The sequence below is a fragment of the Marmota marmota genome, unplaced genomic scaffold, assembly GCF_001458135.2.
Source record: "Marmota marmota marmota unplaced genomic scaffold, marMar, whole genome shotgun sequence".
Classification (NCBI taxonomy): domain Eukaryota; kingdom Metazoa; phylum Chordata; class Mammalia; order Rodentia; family Sciuridae; genus Marmota; species Marmota marmota.
In genome coordinates, this window is record NW_026000229.1 from 46,011,140 (window position 1) to 46,028,515 (window position 17,376).

The 17,376-nt window shown below is 33.6% G+C and overlaps 1 protein-coding gene and 1 pseudogene across 1 annotated transcript; one reads left to right on the plus strand and one right to left on the minus strand.

Moving 5' to 3' along the window:
- Positions 1-6,357: 6,357 nt before the first annotated feature.
- Positions 6,358-7,296, minus strand: LOC107137718 (olfactory receptor 4K13-like). The gene has a single exon (XM_015480170.1). It carries the CDS (start codon positions 7,294-7,296, stop codon positions 6,358-6,360), a length of 939 nt encoding a protein of 312 aa, XP_015335656.1.
- A 536-nt stretch (positions 7,297-7,832) lies between these two features.
- The window catches only part of LOC125613378, a 19,346-nt pseudogene continuing 9,802 nt past the window's right edge, over positions 7,833-17,376 (plus strand).

Sequence of the window (17,376 nt, forward strand, 5' to 3'; positions counted from 1 at the left end):
CCCGAGGATCTTTTCTATTATAATGAAATGTCAGTCAGTGTTGTTACCAACATTTATATAGCCTATGAAAATGTGCACATTTCTAGGTAGCCCATGATATGACAGAAATATTGCATATCTTGACCATTGCAGTAGATTTATGCATACAAGAAGTCATTTTACTGTACACTTAAGGATTGTTCATTTTATGGTACATAAATTAGAACTTGGTAAAGTACAGATAAAATATGATGCACATGCTGTCATACACACTATCATTAACCTTCAACTTAAATTTCTGAACAATTATCCTTCACAGACACATGTAAATATTTAGGCTTACTTATTATAGAATGGATTGGGATTGACAAAAAAAAAAGTTGTATTTTCCTTATTAGGAGACATTATACATTCATAAAATGAATAGTAAAAAGACATATAAAGAGTTAAGAAATAGTGTTAACTGAAAAATTTTTAAGACACATTTTAATTACAGAAAGGAACAGAAAAAATATGCAACACCCTTCAAACATGAAGACCTAGACCTCGGGGCTGACTAATAAGCACTGACTGGAGAGAAAACTATAGCAACCAAAGAAGTAGCTCCTGTGCCCCAGTATCTCTAGGAAGGTTCAGATCTGCAAGTTCCAGAGAAGAGAGGAAACTCAATTCTCATTCATTTGAATGGACCTAAAGAAGACATTTCCTGAGGTTAACCCCAAGCAGTAAACAGAGAACTTCATGCATATATAAAAGCACTACACCCGAGAAACGAGCTTATAGAGGAGCAGCGCACAAACACCAGAAACCACCCATGTGCCCAAATGCAAGTCCATCAACCTGCAATCTATGCACACAACAGAGGATATAAGCCCTACACTCTCCCAAGGGCTTTTTAACCAAACTACAATACCTCTATCTTAAACTGTCATATGCCACAGTATACATGGGGGTACCCACACTGAATCTGACAATCCTGGATACATGGAGTTTTTCTTCAGGATGGCCCACAAGACTACACCCCTTAAAGGAGAGTATCCTGGCTGCTCTGTCAATGACACTTGAGGGTCATGTCCTCTGGCCCACCGAAAACCTAGTAAGTACTTGGACACACCAAGACCAGAAAGAGACTCCTAGAATTGTGTCAAAAGGGATCAGGTATGATCACTACCTCTACCTTCAGGGAAACTTAGAGGTAAAGCTGTGGAGGAATAGGCATCTTCAAGAGGTCTCAAATCCTGAGGAAATTCAAATGAGAAGGACTCAGAAAGAAATCTCCCCACCTCAGCATGAAATACTATAAATTGCTCTAATGTCACTTTTGATCTTACAAATATTACTTTTAGTATTGAATTTTGATAGACTTTCCCCTTATTACTTAATATTGCAGTTCTCAACTTAATTGATAGTATGTAGAAGCAATAAAATATCAGACAGTGTATGGACAAATCTCACTAGAAAAATAGTCCATTAAATGATAATCAAATCTGAATTAAAAGTAAATCAAAATGACAGGAAATCATAAATCATCTCTTGGCTTGGAATGTGGCTCAAGTGGTAGCGTGCTTGCCTGGCATACGCAAGGCACTGGGTTCAATCCTCAACACCACATAAAAGTAAAATACAGTTATAATGAATAAATAAATAGATAGATAGATAGATAAATAATTCATCTCTCTATAATACCACTGAATGTAAATGGTCTAAACTCACTAGTCAAAAGACACTCATTGGCAGAATGGAGTAAGAAACAGGACCCAACCATATGTTGTTTACAAGAAACTCACCCTATAGACAAAGACATACTGACTTAGATGTCTGGGTGAAGGTGAAAGGATGAGAAAAGATATATCATTCAGAAGGAAACTTAAAGCAAGAAGAAGTAGCTGTTCACGTATCTGACAAAGTAGACTTCAAGCTAAAATTTGTCTTCCAAGAGACAAAGAAGGCCAATTCATACTGGCAAGGGAAGTATCTAATAACATGATATAATGATTTGTGGAGACAGGTTCATGGAGTACTGCATACGTTGAGCTAGGTGCGTGAGCTGCAAACTGCTTGCCCCTAGGCACAGCGCCCAAGCATGGGACCTTGTGTTGTGGTCCCAGTGTTTGCTCCACGGTCCACTCCTCCATTGATTGCCACAAGTACTGCTGGCCAGAAACTGTATTGGTGGCTGGCTATAATCTTCTTAGCTACTGCTTGAGTATATATACATGGTAACTATGCAATAAAATCAGACCTGCTTCCCGCTTGGTCTCCGGAGGTCTTGATTCATGACAGGGCAGCCACACTCTGCTCTGTTCCATGGACCTCCTCACTGGACAAGAGAGAGCCCACACAATGATTGTAAATATTTATGTCCCAAATGTTGATGCACCTACGTACATAAAACAAAATTTACTCGATATAAATAATTAAACCTCAATATAATAATATGGTTGATTTTCACATAACTCTCTCACCAATAGAGAGACTAAGTAGACTCATGAGAACTAAAAAATATTATAAATCAAATGAAACTATAGAATCTATAAAATATTTTGTCCAGCAAAATTAGACTCACATTGTTCTCAGCTGCACATGGAAACTTCTCTAAAATAGACTGTATTTAGGAAACAAACCAAGTCTTAGAAAATACAAAAAAAAAAATAGAGAGAGAAAAAGAGATAATTCCTTGTATCCTAACAGACCAAAATGGGATGAAATTAGAAAACAATAGCAGAAAACAAAACAAAACATTTTATCATTCAACATAGGAATATTACAAATACACTTTTGAATAAAGTATGGGTCCAACAAGAAAACAAGGGAGAAATTAAATATGTCCTAGAAACAAATGAGATCAGAGACAAACATCAAGTTACAGCATAGAGGTGGATCTAAGAGAAAATTTTATAGACTACAAAAATAAAGACATACAAAAACTAAACCAAAAAGCTCATATAATATCAATATCCTCAATAAACTACCATTACACCTTAAAGCCCTAAAAAACACAGAACAAACTAATCCCAAAATCAGCAGAACACAGAACATCAAAGCCAAACTTACTGAACTGAGAATTTTTTAAAAAGAGATCAAGGAAATAAAATTGGCTTTTTGAAAAGATAAACAAGATTGATAGTCCTTAGCCAAACTATGCAAAAGAATAAAGAGAAGACCCAAGGAAACAAAATTAGAAATAATAAAAAGAGGTGGCTAATTACATTTATTGATTTGCATTTGTTGAAACAACCTTGCATGCCTGCAATGAAACCCACTTGATCATGGTGTACCATCTTCTTAACGTGTTTTGGAATGTGGTTTGCTAATATTTTATGAAGGATTTTTGTGTCTATGTTCCTCAGGGATATTTGAGTGTGGTTTTCTTTCTTTGATATGTCTTCTTCTGGTTTTGGTGTAACAGTGTGATACTGGTGTCATAGAAAGAATTTGGGAGTGTTTTCTCCCTTTCTAGCTCATGGAATAATTTGAGGAAAATTGGCTTTATTTATTTTTTAAAGGGCTAGAATCCACCTGGGCCTAGACTTTTCTTTGTCAGGTATCTCCTAATTGTGCTTCCATCTCATCTGCGTGTCATATTAGTCAGTTTAGATTTTCTATCTACTCAAGGTTCAATTTGGGTAGGTTATACATAACTGGAAATTAATATCTTCCAAATTTTCTAATTTCAGGGAGTATAAATTTTTAAAATAATTCCTAATGATCCTCTAGATTTCAGAAGTGTTTGTGGTGAAGTCTCTTTTTACCCTAAAGAAGAATGAAACTATAGAGGTTATTGGTAAATGGATGGAACTAGAGAACATCATGCTAAATGGAATAAACTAGGCTCAGGAAATCAAAGGTTGAATTTTTTTCTCTCATATGTAGAAGCTAGACCAAAATAAGGGGGGAAAGTGATAGTGAGAATCCCAGCAAAACAGAATGGAGATCAAATAAAGTAGATGAAGGAGATGGGGAGGTACGAGGGATAAGAAAAGGGAGGAACTATGAAATAAAATTGACAAAATTATGCTATGTACACGTGTAAATATACCACGGTGAATTTCGCCTTTATGTATTTGCATAAATCACTAATTTAAAGAACTATAAATTTAAAAAAATTGTCAAAGGGGGGAAAAATAAATCACTAGATCACAAATAGATTTGAGATGGCAGAAGAAAAAACCCTGCAAACTTTAATATATATATCTCTAGGAATTAATCTCAACCAATAGAGGAAAAATTGGGAAAAACTTTAAAAGTCTTGGAAAATATGGAATACCATTAAGTGTACCAATACATATGATATGGAATGTAAATTTTGCTTTCTAGATTGATCCGTTAGTCTGATAGTGATCTTATTAACTCAAATAGTCAGCACAGGAAAAATTCCAAGTTTAGGAAGTTAAGTAAATAATTTAGTTCATACATACTAGGCTTAAGATATCCTCAATCTACCTTCAGGAGGGTACAATGGGAAGTCAAAAATAAAAAATGCTTTTATAGTACAGAAATAAGGAGCAACAACAAGAAGATGGTGATATTACCAAGAATTCAGTAACTTTCAAAAGGAGCTAACATCCCAAGAGATGGGATGAGCAAAGAGGAAAGGACATTACCCAGAGCTTATGGCTGCTGTTGGCATAGTGGTGCCATTGCTGCTAATGGACACTCTATCCTGCCACTAATAATTTCCTCACACACTTAGTGAAGCTTCAGGGAGGCTTCCATCTTGCTCATTCTATTGATCCCCCACCAATATTTCTGGAGTACAAAGTTGGCTTACTGTTGCTACAAGATACAGAAGCAATGGACAGCTTATCCCTTTCTCCAAACTTCAGTTTTATATGTGTGTCTTTCACTTGTAGAAATTCACAGCAATAAGTTTGTAAGAGAGTTTAGCAAATAAAATTTTTAGGATTATAGGCTACAGAACTCATGTGGGGCTAAAAATCAACACACATTCAGAACTTTTGGCTAGTCAGAATGCTATTCACACCATTCTACCCTTATTTGAAAATTACAGTATCTTCAAACTAAAGATACATCTATCCTACATTCAAATTGATACTTTTCTCCTCTTTATCCAAGACAAAAAAAAATTTCCAACTGGTTATTATATCTTTTTCTGTTCTAATCCAGTCATAATCCCTCATGAACATTCTTCTTTTTTGGCAGGACTGGGGATTGAACTCACAGTGCTCTACCCCTGAGCTATATCTTCAAACCTTTTTATTTTTTATTTTTAGACAAGATCTCACTAAGTTGCTCAGGCTGTACTTGAACTTGTGATGCTTCTGCCCCAGACTCCTGAGTAGCTGAGAATGCAAGCATGCCTGGCCCAGCTCATACATATATTTTTTAACTTGTAAATAAGCCACTGTCTCCTTGAGAAGGAAAAATGAAAACAAAAACAAAACAAAACAAACCTGGAAATTATCAATAAATGTAATGAAGGAAAAAAATATTCTTATTTTCTACAAACATTTTGTTAGTGGGTCCCCAAAATTAATATTTGTGGTTGCCTAGCTTTACAGCCTATTGCATTCTTCTTTTATCTTCACTTATATTTTTGATATGGTCTTTCCTTATTAAGTAGAATGAATCAAATTTTTATTGTTATCCACTTTTGTAATTTTCACTTACTTTTACTATATAGCATGTAAATACAATGAGGTACCATAACAAATTAGTTGGGTTTCACACATGGTATTCTCTACCCTATTCTACAATAACAAACAGTACACATTAATAACTGGGATCTATCTTTTTAGCTAGTAAGATCTTTTCTATTGAGAAGCAAAAGGAGACTGGAAAAATCTTGGTGACAGTTTTTACTTTCAAATTAATGAAAAACTCTTTGTTAGAACTATATATTTGGGGGGAACTATGATCTAAAAGGACTATACAGAAAACAGATACTTATTACTGTTATTAAATATAGATAGGAAAATATTTTTAATTAGGAGGCATACATATTGTAGTTAGGTGTAGGTTGTGATTATGAATATAGTATATAAATTTACTATGACAAGTTCACTAAATTTTCTAATGCTAAGTTTGTTTCTTATTGCCAACATGCAAATCATGTTCTCTCTTTTCATTTTGGTGAAAGTAAGAAAAAATATAAAGTGCCTTGTATATGGTTAGACCTTTAAAAATACTATATAAGATATAATTTATCTTATAGAAGAACATAAAACTATGACAAATGAAATGTTGAAATGGTTTATATTTTGATAGTCAAGTCAGGATGTTTTATTGCATATATGCTTACGTAGGGAAAAGTTATCATTCCTCAAATTGTGATTTATATTTGGTATAAAATCATATACCTTAATATCTTTGGATGTGCTGTTGCTGCCATTGCTTTTGATGATTACAATATCCCAGTTAAAAGATTGATCTGGAACTCATATGCTTGGTCTTTATTTTTCTTAATGCATTCTTCATGTCTTTATTTCTGAATGTATAGATGATTGGATTTAAAAGGGGAGTAAAAATTGTATAAAACACAGAGAGAATCTTATCAATGGACACACTGTTGAATGGCCATACATAGATAAAGATGCAAGGTCCAAAGAATAGCGCAACCACTGTAATGTGGGCTGAAAGAGTGGACAAAGCTTTGGAAGGCCCCCTGGAAGAGTGATGCTGGACAGTAATCAGGATGATACTATAGGAGATGAACAGAACGATGAAACAGAACAAAGAGAGTAGTCCACTGTCTGCAATGACTAACAGCTCCAGGATGTAAGTGTCAGTGCAGGCAAGTCTGATGACCCGAGGAAGATCACAAAAAAAACTATCCACAACATTTGGACCACAGAAGGGCAAAATCACTGTGAAAACCATTTGGCTCATAGTGTGCACAAAACCAGTGGTCCAGGAAAGAAGTATAAGTCCAGTACAAACATGATTGCTCATAATAATTTTGTAATGGAGGGGTTTACATATGGCAATGTATCTATCAATTGCCATGGCTACGAGCACCATCATCTCACTTCCACCTAAAAGGTGAAGGAAAAACATCTGGGTCATGCAGCCTTCATAGGATATGGTATTATATCCACTATTTAAGTTATAGATCATCTTAGGAGTAGCAAAGGAGGCCAGGGACATATCAATGAAGGAGAGGTTAGCCAGTAGGAAGTACATAGGAGAGTGCAGTTGGGGATCCAATTTCACTACAAAGATAATGATGAGGTTACCTAGCACAATGGATACATAGATAATGGAAAAAAACAAGTAAAAGAAAATCTGTAATTTGCGAGACTCTGTGAGTCCCAACAAAATAAACTCAGACACCATGGAGTGATTTTGTTGTTCCATTTCTTTGGCTGTTGGTATGTGTTACCTAAAACAAAAACAAAATAGATTACATTCTGTAAGATAAAGTTGAGAGAGTAAGGTGGACATCTGGGAGGCTGCGTGTTGGTATCCAGGAGTGGTTTCCTGAAGTCGCGATGTGTAATTGTAGATGGACCATAATTTGTACAGATCTGTAAAAGGGAACGGATGACTGATGAAAAGAACCTGTTGGGGCCTTAAAGTATGTAGCAAAAACAGAATTTAAGGTACCACCCTAGAAAGAAACTGTTGGAAGTGTCTTTCACGCCAGTTCTTCCCAGTCCCGCCTTTTTCTTTTTTTCCTCCGAGCCAGGTTGAACCTCTTCAGCCACCTTAAACTGCGATCCAAAGTACCAGTCAAAATGGAAGCAAATCAATCCCCCAAAAAGAAGCAACTGCTGGTGCTGAAAGGTCCTGTTCCCCTTGGTTTGATGAGAGAGACAGTCTTGTCTCTCTTGTAAATTAACATTCTAGCTCTGAAGAGTTCAGTTAAGAAATTTTTTCTTCATTGAGAGTAAATGGATTATTGCAGAATTATTATAGAAGTAACATTACTTTATCGACGTTATTAGAGTGATCCCACACAACTGTCAAAAATTGCAGAAAAAGCAATTCAAGACTTTCCTACTCGTCCATCACCAAGATTTATTCCTTGGTTTCCACAGGATAGGTCCATGCTTCCACTCAAACCAAAGAATCACCACCTGTAATATCTGAAGAGGCAGCTGAAGATGTGAAAGAGTACTTAACCATTTCAGAACATGACATTAAATCACAGAGTTATGACTGCACAGTAGATTTTTCAGAGTTTCAACCTAGCTTGAAAAAGCAGCAGTTAATTCAGTCAGGCACATTGAATGAATACACTGATTCAGGAAAGCTGGATAAGAAATCAGAAAAAATAAAACAACATAAAAGGAGGTCTTGAAGTGTTTCACTTGCAAACAATAATTGTACTGAGAACATTTTTCCTTTGTCTAAAATTAAAAATGCAAGACATTTTCGAGGCACTAAATTTGCACTCACTTTATAGAGCAAGGTGGACAATAGAACACAATGTTTCTAACAACCAAAGTCTGGAAGACATTTGAGCAAAATTCAATTTAATTATTAGGCATAATGAACTTCCATCCTGTATGCTACAATTCAGAAACATTTAGGCCAAATATAGGTGTTCTATGATGTTAAGTACTGTGAATATGAGCAAGAAATGAATAGGTATCCAGGTGAATTCCTCAACTTATTAATTAGGTTAATAACTTTCTGTATTATACTTATTAGTAGTTTTCTTTTAAGTAAATTATAATAAAGCATTGTTTATACTGAAAAACAAAACTGAGAAATTAAATATATATTCTCTTAACTCTACTTTTGAAAATCCACAATGTGCAGAAAGAACCAAAAATATCAATGAATTAAAAAATGTTTAAGAAATAGATATAGTTTCTCAGCAAAAATCATGAGAAATATTTTCTATAGCCAAAATATTTGAATAAAATTAAAGCCTTCAATATGTAATTCATACATACTCTAATCTTGAGAAAACTAATTGTCTTAGTTGGTGAGAGGGTATGGAAGTTCCCTGCCCTCTGTTTTGTAATTAAGGAACAGATGTATTGGTCCTCCATGGGCAAAGAAGAGAACCATTCTGTCTTGAAATCTATGACTTCACTGTGCAATAGCAATGGGAAAGAAAAGAGGAACCAAATGGTTTTTTCATTGAGAAGAAGGAAAGAGAAAAATAAAATTAATTAGATGGAGTATGGAACACTCACATCTAGGTGTTGGTTCACTAGTTGCTGCTGAAAATCAGACAGGCAGAGATGATTTAACACAATGAATCTTCAAGGCACATGAATATGTGGTTGCTCAAAGTGCAATGACTTCTTTATCCTTAAGGTGGAACACAAATCTAAATATTTTGTTCTTTCTATGGATGCAGGCTTCACTTTTGAGTCTATGGATTTCATAGATTGGAAGATAAAGTGCTCAGAGTTTGCTGATATAATATAATACATAATAGAGTTTGCTGCTGGTTTCTGATTTCCCCTCTTTACTTTCTCTAACAAGCAGGCAATTATCAAAACATGTATATTAAACAAGATAGATCATTTATATAGATATAATAAATGTATAACTCTGGTGAACAAAGAGGGATCTGCAGAGAACACATTTTTACTTACATCTTGCTCTAGAAAAATAAAGCAGATCCATGAGGAATGATGCCCATTTAAACAGAATTAATGCTAGCCAGAATTTTTGAAACAGGATATCAAGTAAGATATGCCTTATAGCTAAATGGAAAAAAATAATGCCTTTTTAAAAATAAGAGCTAAAAAAAAAACCCTTATAAAATTGTGGAATAATTTTTATCTGACTGAAGACTTTCTTAATAGAAGTAAATAGACACAAAGAAGTTTTGAAATATGTTGAAATGTTTTAAGAATTTAGGAAGTGCTATAGTAATATAATAAAAATTTTAGATTTAATAAATATATGCATTCTTATCATTTGGGCTCACAATATTTAAAAACACTGGCAAAGGCAATATTTACTCCTCATTTTATAATTTTGTGTGTGGTTTATAAAAAATAAATGGTATTCTGACATAACTATATTTCACAAGTAAAAGTTTTAGTTTTACTGACTTTTGTTATAGAAATTATGAAAATTGAAAATTCTACCTTTTGACTGGTGACTGTCATGTAACAGGGATATTTGTCATCTTACACTCCTACTCCACAGCATTGTAGAATGACAACATTTCAAATATTGAGGACCCATAGCAGGAGGAATGAAGCAACAAAATAAAACATTTGTGATTTCATGGAGAAATATTGGCTCATAGTACAAATACTTCAAGCTTTAAACTATAGAGAATTTTTATTAACAAAACCATTTTTACTAAACTAGTGAGTAGTTATCCTTCCTTGTTTGGCAGCAGCTATAAACAAACCCAAATTAACAATGACTAAACCACAGCAGAAATATATTTCTCTTCATATAATAGTCTGCAAATAAGTATTCCACAGTGGGTAAAGCAGTTTCAATTGGTCAGGACCCAGGCTCTTTTCATCTCATCCTACTGTCCTAGAGTGAGGCTCTCATGCATGGCACAAAATAGCTTTTTACTGCTTCTGTAATTAGGCACAGAATTGGAATGAGGGAAAGAAAACTTATCCTTCCATTTAAGGATATGATACTAAAGTTGCACACATCTTTTTCAGTCACATTTCATTAACCAGCCCTTAATGAAATAGCCACATCCAGGTATAAAGGAACCTGGAGAACATTGTCACTGGCCAAAATGCCAAGAACGCAACTAAAATTTTGTTATCATGGAAGGAGGTAGAAACCAAGGCTGTGGGATACCTATCCATGTTGGGCACATCCTTTATAACTTATACAAAAGCACCTCCAAACCATACTTCTCCCTTCTGATGTGGATACCTAGCTCTACTTCCTATTGCCTGAACTTGTCTGTCTTATTTTTGCCAAATCCAGAGCCTTTTGAAAGGTCCTCCTGTTTTGTAAAATAAAGAGATAACGAATTATTATCCAGACTTAGCTACAAATTCATATTTAAATTCAATATACAGTATGTATCAATTTTGAGTTCAGTGAAGAAAATATTTAGTAAATGGTAACAGAATAATTAGCAATTGGGGAGGATGATCAGATCCCAAATCATTTCTCATGTAAAAATAAATTTCAGAGGGATAAAATATTTACACCTGTAAAAATAAAACACTGATGTTAGTAAAAGCAAATATAGCTAGATGCTATATTGGAGCTGGTAAAACATTCCAGACATAAAATTAGGATCCATGAAGATAAAGATTCACAGGTTTCACTATGAAAGTGAAAAAATTAAGAAGTGCACATATGAAAAGACAGTATATTTTCACAAATGAAGAAAAGAGTTGTACTTTATTTGTGAAGAAAATTTAGCATTAATTAAGAAAATGTTTCAGAAATAATTGAAAAGCGAGTAAGTCTGGGCATTGTCAGTTGCCAAAAGTAGCAACAATATCTTTAACATGGAAGTGCTCAAGTTTATTAATAATGTAAAAATTCAAGTTAAAAAATAAAATACCTACTGTGTTAAAAATATGTTTAACATTAGGATGTTAGAAGGGAGTATAAGAATTTTCATTTATTATTTCTTGTACATTAGCACAATTTTGGGGTGAAATACAGTACTTTTCTGGGTGAAATGTCACTTATTTAAAAGTTTTGCAACAGTTCAATAAAGAATCTCTACTTCTAGGATTTACAGCCTAAGTTTTCAAATAAAATGATCAAAATGCTCATTGTAGCATTGTCTTTAATAAACAAATATTAGAAAGCACCCCAGAATTCCATCAATAATCTAATGATTAAAAAATGAAAATCCCTGTGTGCTGATGTAGAAAAATGTATAAAATATATTATTAAATTATAGTAGCATTTTGATGAAAAAGTATGCACATAAATGTTTTAAATATCTAAGGAACCCTAAATGCATTAAGCTTTCAACACTAATATTGGTTCCTATGGTTTAACTCTGATTCTAATTAAGTTAAAACTGTATAGAATTAGCTTCCACACTGTGCCTCACAAATATGTATAATTATTTTCTGCCAATTAAAAAGAAAAAAAATTTCTATGAAATTTGATAAGCTTAAATTAGGTTCTAGTTCTGAATAAATCCTTTTCCCTACTCCGTATAATTGGAATTTAGCTAGTAAGGGCTTCAAATCAGAGAATCGCTTGTTTTCTGAGAAGGCATTTTTAAAACAATAAAATAATGGGAGGTCTATGATGGTCATTACCTCTACTGGATCATTTACCACCCAACATATTTATAGTTTCAGCAGCACTGAAACCAAGGTAGATGGTTACTGATCAGGCAATTTACTACAGATGGTCTGGACCAGAAATATCTCTTAAATGTATTCTGACAAAGCCATTTTCCCAGGTACATAGGAGCATGTCTCTAATTCTCTTTTCCCACTAACCCCTTCAATGTATGCTGGGAGAATTGCTAGCAAAATTTAAGTGAAGAGAAACAGGCAGATAGATTTGATGTTAAAACATACCGTAAACCTAAAGTAATTGTTGTGATCCTTTACATTCACAAGAGAGAATGAGAAGTAGATGTAAGAAACCCAGAGAGTTCAGAACACAAGTATTTAAAATGTACTATTGAGGATAATGGTGATTTTCAAATCATTAGGAAGTTCTTTGGAGAAAGAACTGTTTAGCTATTCGAGATTTAAGGAAAAATAAATGCAAATGTTTTAAGTAATATTTCAAACAATAAAATGTCTACATAAATATACAAGTGAGTAAATGTGGTTTATTTTATTTTGTAATATTGAATTAGTGAAACTTTTTAAAGAATCATGATAAAAGGAGACATTATAGAAGAAAAAGATTAGTAGATTTTATTTGGTAAAGTTGAGCAACCTCCCTATATCATATCAAAAACATTAACAAAAATGCAAGAGACAAAAGCTGAGCTGGGGAAATGCAGACATGTATATATGTCCTTATTATAAAATTCCTAAAGTGAATGAGGAAACTTTTAAAATCTCTATATAAAATAATAAGCCAACATAAGGTACAAAATGTTTAATAAAATAAACAAATTATATTCGTAGAGTTAGAAAAAGTTTAATTTTAAAATTGAAAAACTGTGTGAGATGAGCACGAGGTAACTCAGTGATTTAACCTCGGATGGTAGAATGACAGGTCCCATTAGGCTTTTCTCTATATCTTGACCTCTGACAAGTATTCTGCAATGAAAGTGCTTTACTTTTGAAATTAGAAAAAAATAAACAATATTTTATTTAATCAAGCATAAAAATATCTTCAACTTTTTTTTCTCCATACCTCTTTCTTGCTCCTGAAATTGAACTGGAAGTCACAGAGACTGTTATGGGTTTTTTTCATTTGTTCCCACTTTGGTCAATCTTCCTTTTTAATGTTCATATTCTAACAAAAGTCACATTCCTTTTATTTGGAAGCTGTATAAGACAACCTGAGAAATATGTCAATTAATGACCCCGGGAAAAACTCTCATTGTGCTAGTGAATTCCCTCAGCAATTAAAAGACCTTGAAGTTGGTGAGTTAGAATCTTTAAAATCTCTAATTAGCATGTAGGTTTTTACCATAAGGAAGAGACAGAAAAATAAGGCATTAACATCCAAACAATATACTTGTTTCCATGCATAAACATGGACATAAAAGCTGAGTGACTACTTAAAAATAGTGTTTATTTTTAAAAAAATCAATGCTGTTGACTTTTCAAAGGTCTAAAGTAAGAAGAATTTAGAAACGTGATGTAGAGGCAAGATATATTGTACTATATTTCCCTTTGTTATAGAAAATTTCTTAGAAAACTTTGATGGTCATAAGTATCTTTCTTTAATCCTATCTTCTGAATAAAGAGCAGGATTATAAGCTTAACTGGAACAACTATTTCCTAAGAGTCACATCCTTCTGATAACTGACATAACTACCTTCATAATTTTCCTATGTAATTAGTTCCTTTTGGATTTAAGAACTCTACTGGTACCATGCTCTGCCAGGAGAGTTCGTAGGTAAAGTGAAAGAAACTTGCTATGTTAAATCACTGGTCTCTCCTGTGGCAAACTAAAACAGCAATTTCTTGTTTCTCACAATTGACTTTCTGTGTTTATTATGTCGACAAAAGGCCTGTACAACCTTTCACAAAAAATGTCAAAATTTGCATAGAATTCTGGTCAACAATGATAAAATTACTTTGCTGTCATAGTCTCTGAGTTGATAACTTCACGCACTGATTACTCACATACTCAGATCTTAGACCTTTTTAAGGAAAGAGAACAACTGCTAAAGGGGTTGATGAAACTAAATGATCTCCCATTTCTTTATTTTGTTTTTCTCCTACAACAGCTGAATACAAATATGTGTTTTCATCTGGCTATTCCTATAGTTTGTGTATTCTTCTCTCTTTATATTGGGAAATAAAAACCAGCACAATTCCCAGTGTAAGTTTTGTTAAAAAATATTGAAATGATATAAAATGACCTTCATAAAATACAGAGGGTAAAAAATAAATATCAACTTCCATTAGCCCACCATTTATATAAAGGAAAGGATTTTCCTTTTCAATTTTTTCTTTTTGTTTTCCCTTTTTGAAAATAAACTATTGAGTTTTGATAATTATAATATTTTCTGTTTTATATTTTATGAGAAGATGTTTAAAGGATTTCTGTGGACGGTGGTATCAATATAGTTATATTGACACTAATAAATTGTCTACTTCTAACACAGCCAGTTGAAATCTGAATCCCTTTCATAGTCCCCAACCAAAGTTCCTTCTCCTTTCAGATACTAAGGTTATCTCCAATATTACCCAAGGTTTTGAATTCTGCTTCACTAGTGTAGATACATTATAAATCATTATAATCTCAGAAGATTCTTTATCAAATAATGTTACAGAGAAGATTACGTGCCATTTATTTCCATCTTAACCATTTGTAAGTTTTTAAGAGACCTAACATATACAAAAAACCATGCAAAGTAGTTTTTGTTCAAAATGTGCAAGGTCCATGTATACAGTTAGATGACATTTTTATGTGTGATTGAAGCCTAAATCCAACCAAGATCCCCCAGATCACCACAGAGAAGCTCTGCTTATTCTCATTATTTGGAAAAGTAGAGCCTGGTAAGAGGTACGATACGAGATAACTCACTCTGTAGTTGAAATGGTTCTGTCATTAGTGGTTTGCCTGCTCTTGAACAATTTGACTTTAAGTGAAATTAAATAGTATGTATAATTTTTAATGCTATTTTATTTTATAATAGTATCTGTGAGTTTGATCCATATCATATCAGGAGTTTGTTCTTTTTAAATGTGGTGTTATATTGCGCCGAGTGAGATTCCACATTTTTCAAAAAATCCATCCACCTCTTGTTGGACACTTGTGTTGTTTCCAGAGCTGCTTTTAACAGTTGTGCACATTTCTTAAGGATATAATCACTCTTTCCTCTTAAGTCAGTCCCTTGCACGTAATTACTGAACCACAGGATACGCATGAAACAGACAAAAGGTTTCCAGTGTGTGTGCACAACTTTATACCCCCTGTCAGCTTTACACAAGAGTTTCAGGTGCTCTACATTCTTGGCAGGCTTTGCTATTCTCAGGAATTTTTAATTTTAGATATTTTACTGGGTTATGCAGAAATGATTGTGGATATAAGCATTTCATTGATTTTTAACAATGTGGAAGACCTTTTCAAGTGATTACTATCTGAATATTCTTTATAAAATACTTAAATTGGATTTATTTATTAATTGAATATTTATTTGGGGCCAGGGATTGAACTCAGGGCCTTGCATGTAATGCACACTCTACCATTGACCTACTCCCCTAGTTCCAAATTCACTTAACAGACACATAAAAATGTACATATTAATTTTGACATATGTATGTATTTTGTAACAATTAAGTCAGGATTAACATCTCTCTGCAAACATTAATCATTTTTTATGGTGAAACTTCAAAATCCTTTCTTGTAGGGTTTTAAAATATTCTCCTTGCTGAAGTAAATATTTAACTCTTGCCTCAATCTATTGAATGCTAGACAACTTTGAAATAAGAATGTTTCTTGGGGCTGGGGTTGTGGCTCAGTGGTAGAGCGCGTGCCTCAAACATGTGAAGCACTGGGTTTGATCCTCAGCACCACATAAAAATGAATAAGCAAAATAAAGGTATTGTGTCTGTCTATAATTTAAAAATATTTTTTTAAAAAGGAATAAGGATGTTTCTTTAAAAGCTCAGTTTATGCTACCAACAAAATGAGAAATGATAAGTGCATATCGCATATTATTAAAGAAATTAAAATCATAATTTAAAATATTATCTTTAAAACACACACTCAAGAACCAGTTGTCTTCACTGAAAAACTTATTTACACTCAATTGAGAATGACACCATGTAGATTCTCTCAGAGAAAAAGGCACACTTCACAAAGAGTTGTATTAGTCCAGAATAAACCTGATATTAAGTTTAACAAGGAAATGAAAAGCTAACAAGACACGAAAATACATAAACATGAAACAAAATGTGATAATGAAAAAATTACCAAAGAGATATACAAATTTAGAATGACTGAGTTGACAGAACATTTAAAAATCAACCACTGTTATTCATCATATTAACAGAATAAATGATAAATACGTATAATCCTCAAACCAATGCTCCCATAAAACTTGAAAAACTTCAATTACCCATTCTAAATTTAAAAATAAAACAGCTGGATGCTTCCACAATGTTTTGAAAAGGTGAAGACTCAGGAAAGACTCTCCACTGTTAACACTCCTATTTCTATTTTATTTTTTTTTATTGTTGGCTGTTCAAAACATTACATAGTTCTTGATATATCATATTTCACACTTTGATTCAAGTGGGTTATGAGCTCCCATTTTTACCCCATATACAGATTGCAGAATTACATCAGTTACACATCCATTGATTTACATATTGCCATACTAGTGTCTGTTGTGTTCTGCTGCCTTTCCTATCCTCTACTATCCCCCCTCCCCTCCCCTCCCCTCTTCTCTCTCTGCCCCCTCTACTGGCATTCATTTGTCCCCCTTGTATTATTTTTCCCTTTCCCCTCACTTCCTCTTGTATGTACTTTTGTATAACTCTGAGGGTCTCCTTCCATTTCCATGCAATTTCCCTTCTCTGTCCATTTCCCTCCCACCTCTCATCCCTGTTTAATGTTAATCTTCTTCTCATGCTCTTCGTCCCTACTTTGTTCTTAGTTACTCTCCTTATATCAAAGAAGACATTTGGCATTTGTTTTTTAGGGATTGGCTAGCTTCACTTAGCATAATCTGCTCTAGTGCCATCCATTTCCCTGCAAATTCTATGATTTTGTCATTTTTTAATGCAGAGTAATACTCCATTGTGTATAAGTGCCACATTTTTTTAATCCATTCGTCTATTGAAGGGCATCTGGGTCGGTTCCACAGTCTTGCTATTGTGAATTGTGCTGCTATGAACATCGATGTAGCAGTGTCCC